The sequence below is a fragment of the Rutilus rutilus genome, assembly GCF_951802725.1.
Source record: "Rutilus rutilus genome assembly, chromosome: 3".
Taxonomy (NCBI): Eukaryota; Metazoa; Chordata; class Actinopteri; order Cypriniformes; family Leuciscidae; genus Rutilus; species Rutilus rutilus.
The window spans coordinates 58,561,804-58,584,153 of NC_140211.1; the positions used below are offsets into that span (position 1 = coordinate 58,561,804).

The following is a 22,350-nucleotide window of genomic DNA, read 5'->3' on the forward strand; positions in this document are numbered from 1 at the left end:
TAACAGTGCAAGCGAGACGCCCCTACCCCAAGGTAAATTCAAAAATAACTGTCAAATGTCTTACGGTTTAACAATTAGTAATTTATTTTCCTTCTCTTTGTAAATTATATTTCTGCTGGAAGGATCTGTTTCAATATCATAAAATACCAAAAAGTAACAAAAAATTAAATAAAATAATAAACAGTTTTGAGATTTTCTTGTTTTCTTGAAAGATCTTCAAATAGTTAACCCTTTCAAAACAAACCTCTTTTAACACTTCAAAAGTGTTTCCCCAAAATTAATGTCAGTATTGGGGCACAAACTCATTTACAAACAACACTGGCCACATAAATGTTACAACACTGTCATTAAGTTGAAGTTATCACATTGTAAAGTACAGTCCTCTCTCCAGCCCTGCTCACTTGCTCTGTTTGGTTTCATTACAGTGCTCCTTAGCACTGGGAGCTCCCTCTGCTGTCCATAAGGTGCCTCTGCGCACCAGCCATTTCAAACCCAGCCTCCAGTATTTGGGCCATGCCTCCTTATTTGCATACACTCCTCAATCCTCAATCCTCAAATGCCCAATCCTAAATCCCCAAATTCCCAATCCTAAATCCCCAAATTCCCAATCCTAAATCCTAAATGGCTAAATGATTAAATGCCCAATCCTAAATACCAAATTCCCAAGCCTAAATCCCTAAATGCCCAATCCTAAATCCTAAATGACCAAATGCCCAATCCTAAATACCAAATGCCCAATCCTAAATACCAAATTCATTTTCGACTTAGACTTTTAGTTTCAAATTTAGACTTTTAGTTTTAAATCTGACCCAATAATCCCTCCATACTTTACACATTAGTGTTGCTAGCATCATTCTCTTCCAGTTAAGGTTTTTATTTAAAAATGTACTTTTAAAATAAATATAATAATAATAATAATAATAGTATTAATACAATTCTTTTTTATAAATCTACTTTTTTTAAGAAGGTGTATTCCTACAGTATACTAATGAATATGAATTATATTTAATATTAATTACTTCTATTAAAGTGTCTATTAAATTACATAACCTGAATAATAACCTTTAAATGTGTATTTTTTGATAATCAAAAAAAAGAAAACAACAATATCTCAATATAAATGTAATGGAAAACATTATTTCTGTTTATTTTATTAAAGCTTTTTTCTTTATTATGAGAGCTTTCCAGTGGAAAAGAGCAAATGTAACAACCATTTGAAGTGCTGTCAGAGATGTTCACAATCTCAAAACATTTCCTTTACAGCATTCATGAAACATCTCTGCATGTGTATACAAGATAATCAACGCAAAATCAATATAGATGTAAGATCTCAGTATAACTGTAAGGTCAAAAATAAGTCAAATGATTATCTAAAATAGACTACAAACAATAGATCATCTGAATAATAAAGAATATGAATAAATGATTCAAAGGGTGAGTAAATGAATACTAGAGTATGGATATATAAATATGCAAGTTTATATGATTAAAGAAAAGAATAAAAAAGAACGACACTAATAAATGGATTATAACACAAGTTTAGCTCTTTAAAGCATATAGTCAAATAAACTGTTCTGCTTTCCTGGCGTGAACCAGACAATCACCCCTCAGATAACATACATGCGTGCACAGATCGCATTACAAAGTAATATCCATTATTTCCCAGCAACAGAGTCAAATACAAAAAGAGTTAATAAAACAATTTCTATAAATCGCTTCAAAAGGCAGAATGCTCTGTGTTTTACAATACTTAATATTTAAGTAGAGCTGTTCTTCTCTTTATCTATGTCAAGCACACATTGGCCATAAACACTATATATAGGCCTGGCAAAATATTTTCTCAAATTGCAACACTGTTGGGGATTTTGTCTGGGGACAAATAACAATAATCAAATGCTGATCCCTCATTCCGGCTCTTGATTGTTTTGGTCACCTCATCTAGTTTCTTGCGGAAAGTCTTCATGGCCTCCTTCACTGGTTGCTCTGTGAAGCACATTTCTGGATACGTGCCTAAGTACAGCTGGGGGGAAAAGTAAGCTCTTCAGAAAGCAGAACAACATCTTTCTTTCTTTTTACAAGGTAAACTGACCCTTCTCTAAGCTCCGCCCCCTTGGTTACTGTCAATCACTCAGACAAGCTTATAAAACAAAGGAATTGGGGATTTTACAATCATAATCCATATAGTATGGATTATCAAAACATAAATTAACTGTCACTGTTATACGTGCTCCAGAAAAAAGATAAATCATCTCTTCTATCACTTTTAGATCATTTAGTTTACAACTATCCAAACACACAGGACATCCATTATCTAACTTTAGAGAAGAGCAAAAGCTTGCCTTTAAGGATTGGAGGAAATGTATAGCACTACAGAACACATGGTGTAAAATGTAATTTGTAACATATGGATTTCTTATTCAACATTTTAAAATGTGTGGACATAAAAGTGTGAATGTGGCATATAATATAGTGTACCAGTAGACGTTTCATTCTCAGTTTTTTTGCTGCCTTCTTCTTTGCATGCAGCAGTTATTATGATTTGTACTGGACAATAACAGATCAGAGCTCCTAATTTTTAATATTTTAAATAGCTGACACCATTAAAAGAATAGATAAATTTCTGTTACTCCCCAAACATTCACTGTAAAAAATTTCTAACCCTCCCAAATCAAAATTTTCAAGTGACCGATAACATTTAAATTTTTCAATTGGCCCAAGTGAAAATCTGTACATTTAATTTTATAATTTACAGAATTTCACTTGGGCCAATTGAAAAATTTAGATGTTATCGGTCACTTGAAATTTTTGATTTGGGAGGGTTAGAAATTTTTTACAGTGTTATGATGTTTTTAAAGTGGGACTTAGCGAAGGGTCAGTTAAATTAATTGCACTACCTGACTGAAAATATTTGTATGCTGGCAGTGCCGCAGAACACACACACTGTAGCAAGCAAACAATCTACAACAATAAGAAGAATTGAAAATGTAATAATAAATAAATAAATAATAATAAATAATAATAAATAAAAACATCTTTGGGTTATTGGTTTTTTAAAGTCTTACCTTGATGCTCTGTACCCTGAGCCAGTAACAGGTTAATTCTTTTTCACATTGATTTAGACTAGACTGCTGCCATGTTCTCTACAATTTCAATTGGAAAGTAAACTGAATAAGATATCAAACCTCATTCTTCTGGAACTGACTGAGGGTCCAAACTGTTCCTAGAACCTTGCAGGAACGTATATGGTCAGGCAGACTCTCCATGATATAGTCCATATCCACTTGGCCCTTCTTGTCGGGAGGCGGCTTGCGCATGGTGGAAGGACTGTTGGGGATCCAGCCATACCAGTCAAACTGAAACATAAAAGTTTACTCACAGACATTAGCCTATAGATATTATCCAGAATTTTGCCTAGCAATGTTTGATGCTGTTGTTGTATGTAATGTAGTGTGTAATCTCACCTGTCCAAAGTTGACAGCAGCATGTTGTGCTGAAGCGTTGAATATCACAACAGTCAGGTACTTGACTAACTCCTCTCGAGTTTCTAGAGACTCTGGAAACTCTGGAAACAGTGTCAGTATGCATTTAACTTGTGCACACATTTAAAGGTGACTTGAAACACACAAAGATGCATATAGAATATACAAGAACAAACAATCATGCATGCTTGTAATCATGTAATTTGGCCCTGTTTACACCAGGTATTAGGATGCGTTTTGGTAGATTGGATCACAAGTAGACGAGGGAGACACATTCCTGTTTACACCTGGTATTGTACTCTCTTTTGTTCACTTTCAACCACTTCTGCCCTGATTTCTTCAAGGGGAGGGTCTACGGGAGGGTAAAGTTTTTTTCAGATCTTTCACTCTAATGGACAAAATAAGCTTGCTCAAATTACGTATGAACGTGACCAGAGACGTCAGAAAAACACACGGAGAGCAGCGTGTTTCACAGTGTCACCATTACATATGTTACATGTACTTTCTATAGTAATAACTATATATTATGCATAATTACATGCAATTAATCCTAAACCAGACCAAACTAAACACAAATCCTAAACTTATAGGAAGTACACGTTGGTACTTAATATTACTTTTATATTATATTTATATTTTAATGCAACATATGTTAAGAAAAGCGTAGTTTATTCTAAGCGCTCTGTCTAATCCCTTTCAAGCGCACTTTGGAATCTCGCCGGAAGTAGTAGGTCATCCAGGTACTCTCTGCTTACTCTTTTATGAATAATGTGAATTCTTGTGATTTTTTTTTACCTATATATAGTAGGGAAGTATGTGATTTTGGATGCAGCCAGAATCAAACAAGTTGGCAGAACTAACTTGATTCACAAATCATTTTGAATTATTTGTTCAGTTTCCCGTACGCACTGTCTGAAGTGGTTTCTGAAGCGATGCTGTCTGACGTGGTTTCTCACTCGGAGCCATAACAGGAGATTTAAGAAAATTAAGACCGTTGAATAAAGTGGCTGTAAGGCGGGTGCCAGTCTGGGCTACACCGCGAGAAAGCAAAAGGCTCTCCTGAGAATTAACATTTGAACTCTCTCTTGTATATGTAACAGCAACATCCGAGATGCACCTCACTTTTACAGTCTCATCATCTCCCCCTGCTCCCTCTCTTCTCCTCCTCACCTAAAACTCACTAAAAACCTATGCAATGTTAAATGTGTACAATAAGTAATTATACATGTTTGGTATCATTTGAAATGTCTCAGTGCAACTGGTACAAAGGTCTCATTCGCAAAGAAGTAAAACAAAAGGTAATAAAGTTTTTAAGAGTTTAGAGATAACGTCTCGGTTATGTAACCCTCGTTCCCTGAAGGAGGGAACGGAGACGTAGTCGACGTTACGATTGATTGGGATCACGCTTAGGGAGCCTGTCATCTTCGAGTATTGTTTTAACAAGCGAATGCACATTGGCGTGTGTGAATTGCATCACACGCTCCGCCCCGCAGTGCGGGTATAAATACAGAAGTGGATGCACGCACCTGGGGTCTCATTTATAAAGCGTGCGTACGCACAAAACGGGGCTGGAAACGTACGTACGCCAGTTCCCACGCAAAGGTTGTGATCTATAAAAAACAAACTTGACGGGAGAATGTGCGCACCTTTAAGCAAACTTTGAGCCGTGCGTACGCACATTCTGGAGACAAAGGGAATTGGCGACACCGATGGTGAGCTGGAGTTAAGTGTCTTTTTGGTCACTTTTAGACAGACAATCTAAAGAAAATTTAACATATACAGAAAGATAATACAGATATAATTTCACTCACCAAGCCTGTCACTTGAAGCAAATATCCATCCCTTCTTAAATGTCCGCGCCAGCGAGCGCGTTGGGCCGTTTAGTGAAACTGACAAACTGAATTTGTTTAAATAAATAAAATAATGATTTAAACTAATGGAGTTAAGCACTTAAACATGAAATCATTACTGAGAAGTTACAACATTTTTATATTCAAATTCAGTCAATAGAAATATTTGTTGTTAATGCAGTGTTTTTGAACACTTTTCCTCTGGCGTGCTGTGTTTTAATGTTTTAACCACAGAGATAACTGCTTATCATGATAATACCAGATTGTCTGAGAAAATAGTTTCGTGCAAATAATGCCCAAGGACTATCTGTTTCCATTAAAAGTATTCAAAATACAGTTCGGCCACTGGAAAAGATTGAGAAAAACTTTCTCTGAAATGTGTTTTACACTATTTGATTTATGTATTCAAAAACAAGGCAAGATATAGGCAACTACTTGATTTTTATTCATGTAATGTGTCTTGTACCTTTAAACGTTATCACGTGGATGAATAATCATATGCAAATGATATGCAAATGAGGATCTGCATAGTAAAACTAGGCGTTGTAAGCTCCATATATGGTTATTTCGGGGAGGAGACGCATGTGCGCACAATCTTCCGCTGAGTGGGATTTATAAAGTGAATTCTGCGCAGGTTCTGGCGTACGAACGGTTTTATAAATCCGAATATTATTTTGCATACGCCATTTTTGGCTTTCGGGCGCACGTACACTTTTAGTAAGGTTCCTACGCACAGTTTTATAAATGAGACCCCTGTTGTTTTTTCGCTGAGGAGCCGAACGGAGCCCGGTGTCAGTGGTGGTCCAGCAATAATTGTGACGGGACCACGTCTCCATTCCCTCCTTCAAGGAACTAGGGTTACATACGTAACCAAAACGTACCCTTTCAGTCGCTTATGTTCGACGTAGTCAACATTACGAAAATGCCACTAGAGCTGCCACCTTCCAGTGCCTAGACAAAAGCCTCCTGATCTCTGATCCGGAGATAGGACAGGGCTTAGGCCAGGGAAGTCACTGCTGTTCCTCAAGACCACCTGGAAAGTGTTAATCTTTCGTTGGAAGGATTATGCTGCGGCAGACATATCCTGCCCGTAGGGAGGTAACATGTGGAGAATAACACATATGGACTGGGCAAATGATTGGACAGTACAACATATGGAATGTCACTGAGGTGGCTCCAGCCTATAACTGGGGGGAGACGCAACCGGTCAATGATGGGAAGACACGGGCTCGCCGCAGGAAGCCGTACCGTGAAAGAATACACATATTTACATTTACATTACATTTATTAATTTAGCAGACGCTTTTATCCAAAGCGACTTACAAATGAGAACAATAGAAGCAGTTAAACTAACAGTAGGACAACAATATGCAAGCGCTATGACCCTTCTCAGTTTAGTCTAACGCAGTACATGTAAAAAAAAAAAAAAAGGATCAAGTGCTGCTGAAAAAGATGCGTCTTCAGCCATTTCTTGAAATTGGCTATGGACTCAGCAGCTCTGGTTGAGTTAGGCAGATCACTCCACCAGCAGGGAACAGTCATGGTGAAGGTCTGAGAAAGAGATTTTGTGCCTCTTTTGAGATGGCACCACTAGACGTCGTTCGCTTGCAGAGCGCAAGTTTCTGGATGGCACATAAGTCTGAACGATTGCTCCTGTCTGCCTCGTTGCCTGCTGTGAGTGTGTTTGTTTGATTCGGTGCGATAAGCTCCGTCTTAGCCATATATTTCTTTGTTTTGAACCATCATTTTACTACCATTTCTAGTTGTTTATACTACTACATTTTACCCAACATCTCAGATTAACCTGACATCGCTAGCTTTTTTATTAGTACTACTAGCACAACACGCTAGTAATTCGCTAGCCTGTTAACGCGCCACCCGTGCGCTCAGCTATTTTATTTATTTATTTTTCTCTCGCGCGTCCGCGCCTTTGAGTTCATAAAAAGCTCAGGTGAGTAAGAATCACTCAACAAACACGGTGAGTAATGTCTTGTCCTGTTATTGTCACTTGCACTTCATGTCACATGTTTAGTATAGGCTTCTCTGTCGACAATATAGGATTTATATGTGATAAATGTAAGGAGACAGTTAGGTTGACAGAGAAGATTTCAGAATTAGAAACACGCATCCAAACTTTAATTGAGGATAGTAAGAGTGCTAGTGCTTTAGATGTTTTGGATGCGCATAGCATAGTGAACACTTTACATGAGTCGGTTCTGGCTGAAGTAGTGCCTGAGCAGCCGGGCAAATGGGTGACAGTGAGGGATCGCTCTAGTCGCGGATCTAAAAACCACTCTTCCGTTCCGATTACCATAACAAATCGATTTGCCCCGCTCAGTGAAACACCCACTGAGAATGATTGTGCCCTAGTTATTGGCGATTCTATTACACGGAACGTGAAAATAGAGACACCAACCACCATAGTCACATGTTTGCCGGGAGCCAGAGCGCCTGACATCAAAGCAAATTTAAAAGTGCTGGCTAATGCTAATCGTAAATTCTCTAAGATCATTATTCATGTCGGCACTAATGATGTTCGACTCCGCCAGTCGGAAATCACCAAAATTAATATTAAAGAGGTGTGTGAACTTGCAAGTACGATGTCAAGGACTGTAATTTGCTCTGGCCCCCTTCCTGTTCGCAGGAGTGATGAGATAGTTAGTAGATTATGTTCACTTAACGGTTGGCTGTCTCGGTGGTGTCCGCTTAATAATATAGAATTCATAGACAATTGGAAAAGTTTTTGGGGCAAACCTGACCTGTTGAAAAGAGATGGTATTCATCCCTCCTGGGATGGTGCTGCTCTTCTCTCTAGTAATATGGCTCATAGTCTTAGAGCTCAAACATGACAATCTGGGGCTCAGGTCAGGAAGCAGACAGACTGGCTTAACCGACTGTCTGCTAGCGGCCTCGCGTCACCAAGGTCAGATAAATCCTATCACATAGAGCCTCTTTCACCTAGCTATCATCATATAGAGACTGTGTCTGTTCCCCGAATTTGGAAATCCAAAAAACGTTTAAACCCAACTAAGGTTAAAAATTTAATTGATGTTCAACAAATAAAAAACAGCTATAATACAGATGAGCAAATGCTAAAGCTTGGGTTGCTGAATATTCGATCGCTTACTTCAAAAGCACTCGTTGTTAACGATATGATTTCAGATAATAACCTAGATGTGCTGTGTTTGACAGAAACCTGGCTAAAACCAAACGATTACATTACTTTAAATGAATCAACACCGCAAGATTACTGTTATAAACATGAGCCTCGTCTGAAACGCAAAGGGGGTGGTGTTGCTGTAATCTATAGTAATAGTTTCAAAACCACTAAGAAATCAAGTTTTAAATATAATTCTTTTGAAGCATTGGTGCTTAATGTAAAAATATATAGTGTAAACGATAAATCACGTTTGAGATTTGTGCTGGCTACTGTATACAGGCCACCAGGGCACCATACAGACTTTATCAAAGAATTTGCGGACTTTCTATCAGAATTAATATTGACTGCAGATAAAGTACTAATTGTTGGTGATTTTAATATACACATCGATAATGAAAAAGATGCATTGGGATTGGCATTTAAAGACAATGTAAATTCAATTGGAGTTAGACAACACGTGTCAGGACCTACTCATCGTCGTAATCATACTCTAGATCTAATATTATCACACGGAATAGATGTTGATGCCGTTGAAATTCTGCAGCAGAGCGATGACATCTCAGATCATTATCTAGTCTCGTGTAATTTGCATTTAGCCAAGGCTGCAAAGCCGACTCCGTGTTTCAAATATGTGAGACCTATCACTTCTGCTACTAAAGATTGCTTTATTAATAATCTTCCTAATCAGTTTCATCATCTCAGCATCTCAGATAGCTTAGAAGAACTAGATATTACAACAGAAACGTTTAACTCTCTCTTTTCCAGCACTTTAGACACAGTTGCTCTGTTGCGCTTAAAGAAGATTAAAGAAAATAGTCCAACGCCGTGGTACAACGAGCACACTCGGGCCCTTAAGAGAGCAGCCAGAAAAATGGAGCGCAACTGGAAGAAATCAAAACTAGAGGTATTTCGCATTTCATGGAAAGAGAGCTCAATTACTTACAGAGAGGCTTTAAAAGCTGCTAGATCTGCTTATTTTTCAACCCTATTAGAAGAAAATAAACATAATCCTAGGTATTTATTTGAAACGGTGGCTAAACTAACGAAAAATAAAGCTTCAAGCACCGAAGTTTCCAAGCAACACAGCAGTAATGACTTTATGAACTTCTTCACTTATAAGATTGATAATATCAGGGACAAAATTATAACTATGCAACCGTCTACTACAGTATCGCATCAGGCAGTGCATTGTAGTCTCCCTGAGGAAAAATTTGATTCATTCGTTGCTATAGGAGAGGAAGAATTTAATAAACTCATTAAATCATCTAAATCTACAACATGTATGTTAGACCCTATACCGACTAAGCTACTGAAAGAAATACTTCCAGAGGTCATAGATCCTCTTCTTAATATCATTAATTCGTCTTTGTCTTTAGGATACGTACCAAAAAACTTTAAGCTGGCTTTGATTAAACCGCTTGTTAAAAAAACGCAACTTGATCCTTCAGAATTAGTCAATTACAGGCCGATCTCGAATCTACCTTTTCTGTCAAAGATATTAGAAAAGGCAGTATCCTCACAACTGTGTTCCTTTCTTGAAAGAAATGATATCTGCGAGGATTTCCAGTCCGGATTTAGACCGTACCATAGTACTGAGACAGCTCTCGTTAGAGTCACAAATGATTTGCTCTTATCATCCGATCGTGGTTGTATCTCTCTATTAGTGTTACTCGATCTTAATGCTGCATTTGACACCATTGACCACAACGTTCTTTTAAATAGATTAGAACATTATGTTGGCATTACGGGAAATGCACTAGCATGGTTTAAATCATACTTATCTGACCGTTATCAGTTTGTAGCAGTAAATGATGAGATGTCTCATCGATCACAAGTTCAGTATGGCGTACCACAAGGCTCAGTACTAGGACCGCTGCTGTTCACTCTGTACATGCTACCCTTAGGAGATATCATTAGGAAACATGGCATTAGCTTTCACTGTTATGCCGATGATACTCAGCTCTATATTTCTTCAAAACCTAACGAAACTTATCAATTCACAAAATTAACGGAATGCATAGCGGATATAAAAAATTGGATGACTTGTAATTTCCTACTTCTAAATTCTGAAAAAACAGAGTTTCTAATTATTGGACAAAAAACTTCCTCACGTAATAATCTAGAATACTGTCTAACACTTGATGGCTGCTCTGTTAAGTCTTCGTCGTCGGTTAGGAACCTGGGTGTGCTCTTTGATACCAATCTTTCATTTGAAAGTCACGTGTCTAGTATCTGTAAAACCGCATTTTTCCATCTTAAAAATATATCTAAATTACGTCATATGCTCTCATTGACAAATGCGGAACAATTAGTTCATGCGTTCATGACCTCAAGGCTAGATTATTGTAATGCTCTACTGGGTGGTTGCCCTGCACGCTTAATAAACAAACTACAGCTAGTTCAAAACGCAGCAGCTCGAGTTCTTACCAGAACCAGGAAGTATGACCATATTAGCCCAGTTCTGTCAAAACTGCATTGGCTCCCTATTAAACATCGCATAAATTTTAAAATATTGCTGATTACTTACAAAGCACTGAATGGTTTAGCTCCGCAGTACTTGAGCGAGCTCTTAACGCATTATAGTCCGTCACGTCTATTACGATCTCAAAATTCCGGCCAGTTGATTATACCTAGAATATCAAAATCGACTGCTGGCGGTAGATCATTTTCCTATTTAGCACCAAAACTCTGGAACAGTCTTCCTACCATTGTCCGGGAAGCAGACACACTCTGTCAGTTCAAAGCCAGATTAAAGACACATCTCTTTGACCTAGCTTTCACATAATACATTATAGACTTCTATAATTTAATGTTATGCTGCATAGATTAGGTCAGCCGGAACCGGGAACACTTCCCAAAAATCCTGATGTACTCGTTACATCATGAGAAGAATGGCATCTACGCTAATTTTAGTGTCTGTGTTTATCCCAAGGTTTTTCCTGCAGCCTGCCGGATCCGGGCCGTATCCAGATCTGACGAAGGACCTTCACCTGGACCGATGACAACGCAGTGCTGAAGTGCCAACTAGTCTCTCCCTATGGAGGATCCCACTACCACTCTACAGATAAGGCGTTGTCGGGAAAATTCGTCTCGCGGTCCTACCCCAAAGCAACAAATAAAATAAAATTCCTTATCAAAATTTATAAGGAAAGACAAGTATTTTGTTTAGGCTTGGCTTGTAGGGAATTCCAAACCTGCGTATATTCTAACGCACATAACTATAGAACCCATTCTAAATGCGCATGTGACCGCCATCAGCGTTTCTCACAGGTTCGCGTTTAAAGTCTGTGTAGAGAGAATGGTGTCGTCTTAGCGGCCCCTAATTTAATAACAAATGATCATTGCGACGGAACCAAATCAATTAAAACTAACTTTAGATGGAAATAACTTAACTCTGCTGTGAAGCTGCTTTGAGACAATCTACATTGTTAAAAGCGCTATATAAATGAAGATGACTTGACTTGACTTGACTTGAAGTAATGAGTTTAGGTAAAAGGGAGCAGAGCCAGTGGTTGTTCTGAAGGAAAACGTTAAACATATGGGATCACCGTAGGGATTACAACATATGGACCCAGCCTAGCACAGGTTCCACCAGTGCATACGAGTGTTAGGCCTAGCCTCGGATGCTCCGCCACGTCCAAGGCCGAAGGGTGTGGAGGAACTCAACAGGGTTCAGCTAAAGAAGAACTCTAGTGGAGCAAGAATGGCGCACGTATCCAGTCCATAGGAGGGGAATGAAAGTGTCAGAAAGCTGACAAAGTGTCAGAAAGCTGACACTTTGAACCGGGCTTACAGTGAAGCTGGCTTCATGTGAAGGGAGCCCACGGAATGCAACCGGCTTGACACATATGCTATTTTTGTAGCGAATGTGGTGGTGTCGCCCAGCTCACAGCTCTAAGAACATCTGTCAGCGAGGCACCCTGTGTCAATGCCCAGGAAGGAGCTACAATCTCTCTTTGGAGAGGCTCACTACCCAGGTGGGCACGGTGTACCTTGGGTAAACACACCAAGATGATGACAACCACTATCCAGTGGGCCTTCCCTTCTGCTGGTCTCCATAACAGACAAGAGCTGGTTTGAGGTCCTGAGGCTTTGCAGTCTGTCCTGTTATAACCACAATGGGAGGAACAGAGAAAAGCCAGGGCTGGGTCTGCCTCCTCCAGGGCGGCACTAGCAGGCTCACCACCTGGCCCCGTCTTAAGGGAGAGGTAGGAACCTTGGGCACATATCTAGGCCGGGGTCTCAGGATATCGTGAGAGTTGGGCGGCCCGAATTCCAGGCACAATTCGTCGACCGAAAATGCACGCAGGTTTTCTTTAAAAACAGGATTTTTAACTCAGCTGCCTGCAGTGACTCAAGGGGAGATCTCTGAGTGCAATAGCACCAGAGATAAGCCCAAGAAGGTATAGAGAGGGCGCAAGGCGGATTCAGTCTCCTTACTCGCCTCAGGAACCTGACGATCAAGTCGTGCTTCCCCACGGATTTGGATCTACTGCATCATGATGTGCGTTAAATACAAAGGCAACATACATTTTGAGGGTGGAGGGAGACAGCCCTCGCTCCGGCCCATCTTGCAGGAAAGAAAGCACAGAAGTGATCAAACACCTTCGGGGTTTTCTCGGTGAGAAGAACACCACTCAACAAACAGGTTCCTCTTCAGGTCGTAAGCAGGCCTCATCTTTTTAGAGGGTGCTCTTGCAGAAGTGATAGTAACTATGATCATTTTGAGGTAGATGCCTGAACCTCCGCATTGAGACATGGAGTTTCCAGAGGTCTGGCGTGGGTGCCAACGGTGCCCCATCTCTGAGATGTCTCAGAGGAAAGGGTCAGGAAGGGGCTGTCGAGAGGAGCATAAATTCGAGGGAAATAGGTCCAGTTGGGCCATTAAGGGGCAACTAGGAACACTTGATCCTTCTCCCTCCAAACTTAGCACAGTGTTGTGCAAAACGGCTCACTGGGGAAACACATCTTTTCATAGGCCCCGGGCCCAGCTGTGTGCCAGTGTCTCCGAGCCAAGCCCTCTCGCTCGATCGGGGAGTAAACAACAGCAATCAGACGATTTTGGAGAGGCAAACAGAATCCCAGAGCAGAATCCCAGAACAGCTGGACCGCCTGAGGATGGAGTCGCCACTCTCCTCGGCCACAGGCTGTCGTGAGGCCTTGTCGGTGGCACGATTGAGCAGGCCGGAACTTAAAGTGGATGAAGCAACGTCAGAAGCTTCTGATTCCATAGGAGGAGGTGGCGGGAGAGTTGTGACATGTGAGGGAAGCGTAGTGCAACGGTTGATGTACTAAGCAGTACAGGCTTGCTGCGCAGCGGCATCAAGCTAGGTGTACTGCTAGCAACTCGAGGCAATGGATGCTAATGCATTTGGAGGCTCGCCCAGAACCCCGTTACTGCATGGCCATTATACGTGGCCCCTCAGCTGGTGTTAGCAGACACGTGGGTGTCTAGTCTGGAGAAACAAATGGTCTGAACACGGCTGAGAGTTTGGCGGCAGGCCGGGTGTTTGTCACACGGAGCGTGCTGCGCGCCACGAAGCCAGTGCTGAAGCGGTCTTCATATGGAGGAAGCCGATCTATTTGCGGCTGCGTCTGCCATATGCCCCAGGAGCCTCTGAAAGTTTCAGTGGGACCCTTTCTCACTTCTGTCTAGCACCGACCGGACACGTGCCTCTTGAGGGAAAAGAGGTCCAAACCGGTAAAGAGATCCTCAGTCCGTGGACGAGTTTATTCTTTCCCAGTTGACAAGAAGACATTAAAGTTAGTGGCTGGTGAAGTGTGAGAAGAATAGAGTAAATTTTATAGTTACCTACACAATGCGCATCTAAACACGTCATCCATTTATAATTGAAAGGATTGTTCTTGCCGCTTCCATAGACATCAGTGTGTATTTTACTAACTATAAATGTTGTTTTGCTAGTACTTACGTGTATTTAAATGTCTGAAACCTAAAATAAACCTTATCGAGTTGAAAACACTGAGCAGTTGGGATAATTATATATTATATAATCAGCGCCAGCCAACGCACGAACGCAGATTTGAATTTAGAAGTTGATGATCAAGTGAACTGAATGTTCTAATCATAATGGCGTGAACGACTGTACACGTCGAAGGCTTAACAACCGATCACGTGCGGTGATGATGCTTCTTATTGAGTGAGATGGTGTGACCAGGTCCTCCAAACGCACCCAACAGCCGGCTGGCGATACAACAGTTGGCTGAGGGGTGCAAGGCTTTACAGGGTTGCACACCGCCCTCTTGGGACCCAGGAACAGAGGAAATCGCTCTTTCTTTGAAAATGTAGGTACCACCGGGGGGAGGGAGTGGATCTGTGAACCACCTCCAAGAGCTCCTTCCTCCATCCCTGAGTGGCCCACTCAGGAACACTTGCGCTGACACTTGCCATCTGGCTTGGCACCCTGGGTGGAGGCCGCTGCGGTGGCTTAGCGGGGGCTGAGGCGGCGGCAGGCGGACGCCCTCTGCGACGAGCAGGCGGAGAATCTGCCCCAGGCAGACAGGCGGAGGCAGCAGCGAGCCCCTAGTTCCACCCTAGCAAGGCTGGATCTACCACAGACACCTTCCATATGTAGCACAGCCCTAACGGCCAGTCCATATATGTAATTCCTATGTCATCTCCCTGCGGTCAGGATGTTGTCTCTGTAGCATCCCTTCTGTTTAGAAGAGGCAGGCTTTCCCTGTGTTATCACTGTATGGGTTAGAAGGAGCAGTAGTGATCGACTCTCTCATGCGTAAAGCTCTGTCTTTTCCTTTACCCCAACAAAGTTAAGTTATACCTCAAGAGTCTTTGTAGCGCACTAAGAGACAACGCCATTTATGATGCGTAATGGAGATTACAAAGTGCTCTTCTTTGGTCAGAACCATGGAGAGCAATCGCGGATGGGTCCTTCCTATGCACCGAAACTTTTTACAATGCAACAAAATATTTAAAGAGCATCAAGCTATTAAAATCTATATTATACGCACTGATAATATAACAGTATATTAGTCAGTAATTTTTATTAGGTTAAACAGTGATTGAATAACGTTTTTAATTGAACGTCTTAATTTAAGGCCCACCCACAATTGGTCTGGCCCATCCAAAACTGAAATCCTGGCGCCGTGCCTGACACACACAATTTTCTGAAACGTGTTGACGACAAACCGAGAAGAACTTGTCTCGTCGTAAACTAACCAATCGCAGGACTCCCTTTTGAAACTAACCAATCGCAGGTCTGCTTTTCTCCATCGTTCTTTAAAAAAAAGTTTTTTGACCTTCGCCTCTTTGTCCACTGGCTCCTCCTGAGATGTTTTCTCTGCAGACCTGCGATGTAACGCCACATTTTTTTGAAGGTGTGCCTCCTCTAAAAGTGTCTGCCGTCCGTGTGAAACAGTATGCTATTTTTATTTCTAATAAAATTAGGTGTTAATTTCCATCCCTGGTTAAACGTGACTGACTGTAGTTCAGTCGGCATCTTTTGTGGCTGTTCGAACACATTCGACGTTTACACTACGAAAGCAATCCGGTCTAATGAGTTTTCGACTAACTCTCAAAGTGGTTGAAAGTGAACAAGCTTTAGACCGTTTACACCTGTATTTAGTGTCGTCCACTTATGTTCCGATCGACCTAAACCTCTTAATATCAGGTGTCAATAGGGCGTTTGATAAGTTAAACCTGTACTCACTGTCAGAATTATTCATGGCATTGGAAACATCCTTAACAAAGCCTTGAATCTCCCAATCATTTTTAACGGTCTCATCGCTGACATAGTAGATCTTGACCACAGCAGAAACATAACTACAGGAAGATCAACAAGATGACAAATTAATAAAAATATTGATATTAACTCTGGATGCCAAAAAAAATTCATTGGAGTGTATGTGAACTAGTTTGTACTTTTGCACTAGTAGTACAGAATCTGAACTGTTGCTACACCTACCTATGTATTGCCTCCCAGATCTTCTTGCCATCATCTCTGTAATAGTAATTGGGCACATCTTTCATTCCTCGATCTTCTATGGCCTCAGGGAAGCACAGGGACTCGTACGTTAAAGTCTTCATGGCATTTTGAATCACTTTAGTTATCCCATCTCCATTGATGCTACTAATCTTTGGATACCAAGAATTCAGTTAATCTTTTGCCTCAATATTTTCAGCACTTATTTAGCCTACTCAAGTGACCATGTAGGGGATTATGGGTGAAGTTTTATTCTGGTGTTTTTTTTTTGTTTGTTTTTTGCTTTTGCTTTTGGGAAATTTAGGAACTACTTAGGTCTGACGGTTTAAGCAAACACCAGTTAACTAAATACACTGTAGCCTATGAAATAGAAGTAAGAGCATTCAGCAAAAAGACAGAAAATCACAAGCCAAAAAGTCAAGTAATGGCTCAGGCCTGTCATGATGAAGATTTGTTAACACTATGTACGTCTTTAAACCTATATCATGGACAGAAATCATGGCTTGGCAGAAAAAGACAACATTTGTATAGAATTGCTTTGGATCCTAGCAAGATGCTGTTTATGTGTGGATATATTAAATTAGGTGTAATACCTGGCTGATAATCCCGTCATCACTGATGAGATTTTCACGGGCCACAGCATTGATTGCAATTGTGAAACGAATATGAGGTTTCAGTAACTGTAAAAAACAAATGATGCATTTAAACATGTACATTAAATGATAAAAATGTATTCAAAAAGCATAACCTGAAAGAGGAACTCTGCTTTCAGTGTCCTGCCCTGGAGGCTTTTGTTTAACATTAAACCATCGTTAAAAAAGAAAGAAAAGGCAAGGACATCAGAACCAGCAACCCTTCATCAAAAAACTGACAAAAGTGAAACCACAATCTTCAGTTTAAGCCCTGAATCTAAATATCATGACTGGATATTGAATGACAGGTACCTTGTACACAGGATGGACCGCAGGGAGCTGTCTGTACATGGCCATTTCAAAAACCTCTGATATCAGATGTGTCTTGAGAAGGTGCGTGACCAACTCGTGTACAATGATGTCGGCAGATTTCACCCACATCTTGGCAAGCATCCAATCATGTTCATTATCACTTGGGAGAAAGATTGGGCTCTTTTCCCCTGGGTTTTGACTGAGCTGATTCAGATATAATAAAGCCAAGCAGGACATTTTTACTTCATGAGTAGATTCACAGCAAAAGCACTTTTATTTTTAATTGATGTTTTCATTTGATACTGATTCTATATGTGACAGATACCTGAATGGCAATTGGCACAATTTGGTCCGATCTGTTCTTGTACAGCAGGCAGACGGGTGCAGTCAGATAAAGCTGATCGCTGGATGTTGGAACTCCCTCCAGTATTTCATAATCCACTATGTAGATGTTTCCTGCCTGTAAACATGTACACAGGCGTAAAGTTTAGAATTAATTATTTGTGGGTTAAAATAACATTGATTTAAGTCATTTATGTAAATTAAATTAAATTATGTGAAGTGTTATTAATTATGTGATTTATGTGAAATAATATGATACAAGCCTTGGATGTGATTATTGACAAACCGTTCAGGTCTGAGTTTCCCGAAACCTTCTTAACGCTACGTCGTTCTTAAGTTACACCTTAAGCTGTACCTTATCGTTAATACATGTTTCCCGAAACGTTCTTAGTTAAGTACACCTTCTGTAAGTCATACGTTCGGAAGGTTGGTCTGGACCACTCTTAGCTTTACCTTATCACTGTTGCAGGTCTATACGAATATAATTCTGAAGTTTTAATACACACAAGACAAGTGTTCATTCAGGCTAATTCAAGTGTTTTCATGCAAAGAATAAAATTGTCAATCACACTGATTGTTGTTAGAATTTTAATTATATTATTATTATTATTATATTATTAATTTAATAAAAGAGCGCTTTTAAAGGCCAGTGAAAGCATAAGCTACTGTCACTTAAGTTCTATTCGGAGTTCTATTCGGACGCTAATACTGTTTCTCATGGGCTCGTCCGGTATTGTAAACATTTACAGGGGTAAGTCTGTGATTTTAGTGCCGTCCGAATCCATAATATCAGTGTTTTTTTCTCACCCAACCCGCGTAAAAATCCCTGTCCAAATTAGTAACTACTGTTTTTTGACAAACAGGTCGTGTGGTAATTTAATTGCCGTCTGAATCCACATCTCAAGAAGAGATTCAAAATTCACTGTTTAAATCCTTTTTGATCACTGCCGAGCACCGTACGTAAGATGTAAACTTTTATTACTGAAATGCTGGAAAGTATTTACAAGAACAATTTTTCATCGCAGCTCCACCTCAGCGAACAAAAATGGGAAAGAGATGAAAGCTTGTAAAATTTTTGAAATGGTTATTGTGTCAGCAATATATATGTTACAATTTTAAAATATGTGGCTAGACTATTATAGGCTATTATAGTTTGGATTATTTTATTAGTCCTAATAAATGTAATTTCAACTATTTCTGAAGTGCTTCTTTTATATTAAAAAAAAACACCACTTTTCTAGCATAAAGCAGTGAAACAGCGCCTGGACAAAAGAATAATTGATTCTCGAGCCATCGATATCAACCAATTCAGCACCATCGCCATGGACAGCGCCGGGTAACGTCGCACGTAAGAAGGTATATCTTAAGCAGCTTTCTAAGGTATATTTCGTGGGAACACGCCTAGTAATGCTAAACGCCTAGTTTAGTTAAGTTATACCTTATGAGTCTTTGTAGCGCGCTAAGAGACAACGTTATTGGGAAACCCAGCCCAAGTGATTTTTGTCTTAATGTTTCTGACCTTTAATTCCTCTTGTAGTGTGGCACCTTTCTCCAGAAAGCCCTCCACCATCTCATGTGTGACTGGAAATTTGTCTGGAATTTTCATGCACTTCCTGATCATGACAGGATTGCAGCCATTCAAAAACTGATAGCCGAACACGTAATCCTCTCTCCAGTTTTGCATCAGTTTCTCTGTTCAGATTTCAAGGGGGGAAATGGAGGCAACTGTCAAAGGCTTTACAGGCATGAACAAAAATGTGCCTCTGCAATTTTGGTTTCTCACAACAATTGTGTTTTTGGATCTATAGATTTTGTTTAAATGAAGAAAAACAACAAACAAACAAACATTGTTGACCAAGGAAGAAATAATCCATACTTTGTAGAGGGTTGATGTTAAACCCTTCCAATATCTTTTTAAAAAATTTCATGTCTTTCCAGGTATAGGTTAAACCTTTAATTATGTCAAGAAGTGAATCCACAGTCCTGAAACAGAGTGCATAATGTATAATTATAGACAAGAACATCATTTGCATGAATTTCATTCTGGAAAACTGAGGAAAAAATCAGTATCAAATCAACAAGGACTGTGGCCACGACAAAAACTTACGCTTTCCAGGAATTCAAATCGAAGTCATTTTTTTTCTCCGGATCAAACTGAACTTCTGTAGGAAGTGTTTTGCCATCTATGCTCATAGGGAAGCCTTGGCGCCACTCAGTCCACCTTCAACAAGAAAAATGGCAACACTTACTTGAACAGTTACACTGTCATGTACAGTTATGTTAAGTTAGTTTCACTTTCATGGAAAGTTTGATAGTTTTAGTTTGATTATCGTCAGTTTTCTTTGTTTCTATCATCACACCTGTTACTCTTTTAGTTTGTTATCTTGTTAATATATGCTCTGTTTTCAGGTTCTTATTGTCTGGTATTGTTTCTGCACAGCACACTGTTTGTTTATGTTACATGGAGTTATTTAATAAGCCTTAAGTTATTTTGATCCTTTTTGACATTTCTTCATCATCTTTGTCTGGACTAACATGAAAGACACCAATATTTATATTAAGTTTATGAAAATGTAGAATGTTAGAATAGAATAAGAAATGTTTTTGTTTTTTTATTACAGCCCAATTTAATGTGTAGAGACAATTATAAGTAAAACATTTGGGGGATTTTTCTTCATAAAACTGCAACAAATTGGAATCAATCAATAAAATATATATATTTTTTTTTGTTTTACCAGTGGCGTGTTTTTGGGAGGACTCTAAAAAGTGTCAGCATTGCCAGAAAATCATTTTACTGTACTGTACTTCCATTGAGATGAATGGGAATCCTCCTTGTCTAAGCCCAGCGCATCACCTTCTACCTCAACCAATGGTCTGTGTGATGACTAATGAGTTGTTTAGCAGGGAGTAGAATATCCAAATTAGTGCAATGGCAAATTCCGTTTGGCATTAACCAAATCATGGCCCAAGGCTTGACAAAAGTCATAGAGAACACAATACAACTATACTCATTTACAAGTGGGAAGATTTTGAGGGAAGCATGTTGAAGAAAGCATGCTGGAGTTCCTCCCTCCAAATTGCCAGGAAGGTCCTTCTTAACAGGAAAGCTCAGTCATTTCTTATTGTTCAACTCTTATTGTTGAGCTCCAATTAATTCACTCGCAATCTGTATCTTAACACTTATGAGAAGCATCATCGTACATCATCGGCTGGATGTCCTGCACAGCCAGAAGCTTTTCTATTTGTTTTTTTGTGTAGTGTTACTATTCGCATAGTGTTAACCCTCTGCTGCTCATTTTTTACCAAAAATAATTACGAATTAAATCATGAAATAAGAATTAAATCATGGACATTATTCGGAAAGGTTATATGGTCATGAACAAAATAGTCACATTTGTACCTCTCATTGTCAAAAATGAGCACAAGAAACGAAATTCATCTAGTGGAAATGTTTGGTACTGTGTCCAAAGTAAGGAAGCTCAGTAAGAAAGCTCAGTTTTTGAGATATCAACCTCAAATTTGGACAACTTGTTTAGATAAATGGCTTAAACTTTCTCAGTTGTACAGTCTTAGAGTAAAACATATATTTATATAAAATATATTTTCGTGCAATTTTTTTCAAAACAAACTTAAAATTCTTTAATTTTTTTTTTAATTCTGTTTTTTTTTAAGTTTTTTTTTTTATTCAGCAATAATCTACCAAGTATCTTCTTTAAATGAACACCAAACTGTGTCCAAAGCTTTCAAGATCTTTCACAACTTAAGTTGAAAATGAGGGGTGAGGTTGCAGCATCTAGCTACTGGAGTGCCTCAGGGCTCAGTGCTAGGACCACCTCTATTCTCCATCTACATGTCATTACTAGGATTTGTCATTCAGAAACGTCTCAGTTACGTATGTAACCCTCATTCCCTGAGTAGGGAACGGAGACGTTACGTCGGATGACGACAAATGGGGTTTCGCTTAGAAAGCCTCTCACCTTTGAATATACAAAACGAGCCAATGGCAATGAAATGCCATGGGTCTGCGGAATTTGCATAGCGTAGGTCCGCCCCCCCCGGGGGTATATAAGGAAGTACGCCGGCAACATGCAGATATGTCTTTGCTGAGGAGCCGAGACTGAACTCAGGCGTTCCCAGCGTTACAGCTGAAGTGGCAGGGAGACGTAACGTCCCCGTTCCCTACTCAGGGAACGAGGGTTACATACGTAAGCGAGACGTTCCCTTTCGTGGTCACTCCGAGTTACGTCGGATGACGACAAATGGGGTCCCCAGTCTAATCACGCCACCTCGGCTGTCTTCCAGTGCCCTGCGTAAGTCTGAGCTCCCTGTTGTGAGACTAGCACGGACGAAGGAGTCCTACTTAACGCAGGAATACCAAGGTACACTGGGAAGCATATCTCAGAGGAAATATGCAATCATGCCCAACCCGAAGGGGGGGGGCTTGGAATACACATATGACCCGGAGGGGCTGCATATGGAGTATCACTGGGGTGTCCAGCCACAGGTGGAATATTTCAACCCCAGGGGTGGCAAGGTGGCTTGCCGAGGGAAAGACACATGCTCAGAGAGGCTTACAGTGGAATACACATGTGGGGGTCACCCACAGGGGGTCGCCTG

General features: G+C 40.1%; 1 protein-coding gene across 1 annotated transcript in view; it reads right to left on the reverse strand.

The window, feature by feature from the left end:
• Nucleotides 1–1,155: 1,155 nt before the first annotated feature.
• The window catches only part of LOC311287484 (polyunsaturated fatty acid 5-lipoxygenase-like), a gene marked incomplete at its 5' end in the record, with an annotated part of 34,020 nt that continues 12,825 nt past the window's right edge, over nt 1,156–22,350 (reverse strand). Inside the window, 11 exons of the mRNA XM_084404354.1 lie at nt 1,156–2,020; nt 3,183–3,353; nt 3,462–3,562; nt 16,175–16,287; nt 16,430–16,599; nt 17,041–17,127; nt 17,392–17,595; nt 17,717–17,851; nt 19,253–19,425; nt 19,610–19,716; nt 19,841–19,954. Of these exons, the coding sequence (XP_084260480.1) occupies nt 1,841–2,020; nt 3,183–3,353; nt 3,462–3,562; nt 16,175–16,287; nt 16,430–16,599; nt 17,041–17,127; nt 17,392–17,595; nt 17,717–17,851; nt 19,253–19,425; nt 19,610–19,716; nt 19,841–19,954 (1,555 nt within the window). The 3' untranslated portion in view covers nt 1,156–1,840. The remainder of the gene's footprint in view (nt 2,021–3,182; nt 3,354–3,461; nt 3,563–16,174; nt 16,288–16,429; nt 16,600–17,040; nt 17,128–17,391; nt 17,596–17,716; nt 17,852–19,252; nt 19,426–19,609; nt 19,717–19,840; nt 19,955–22,350) is intronic.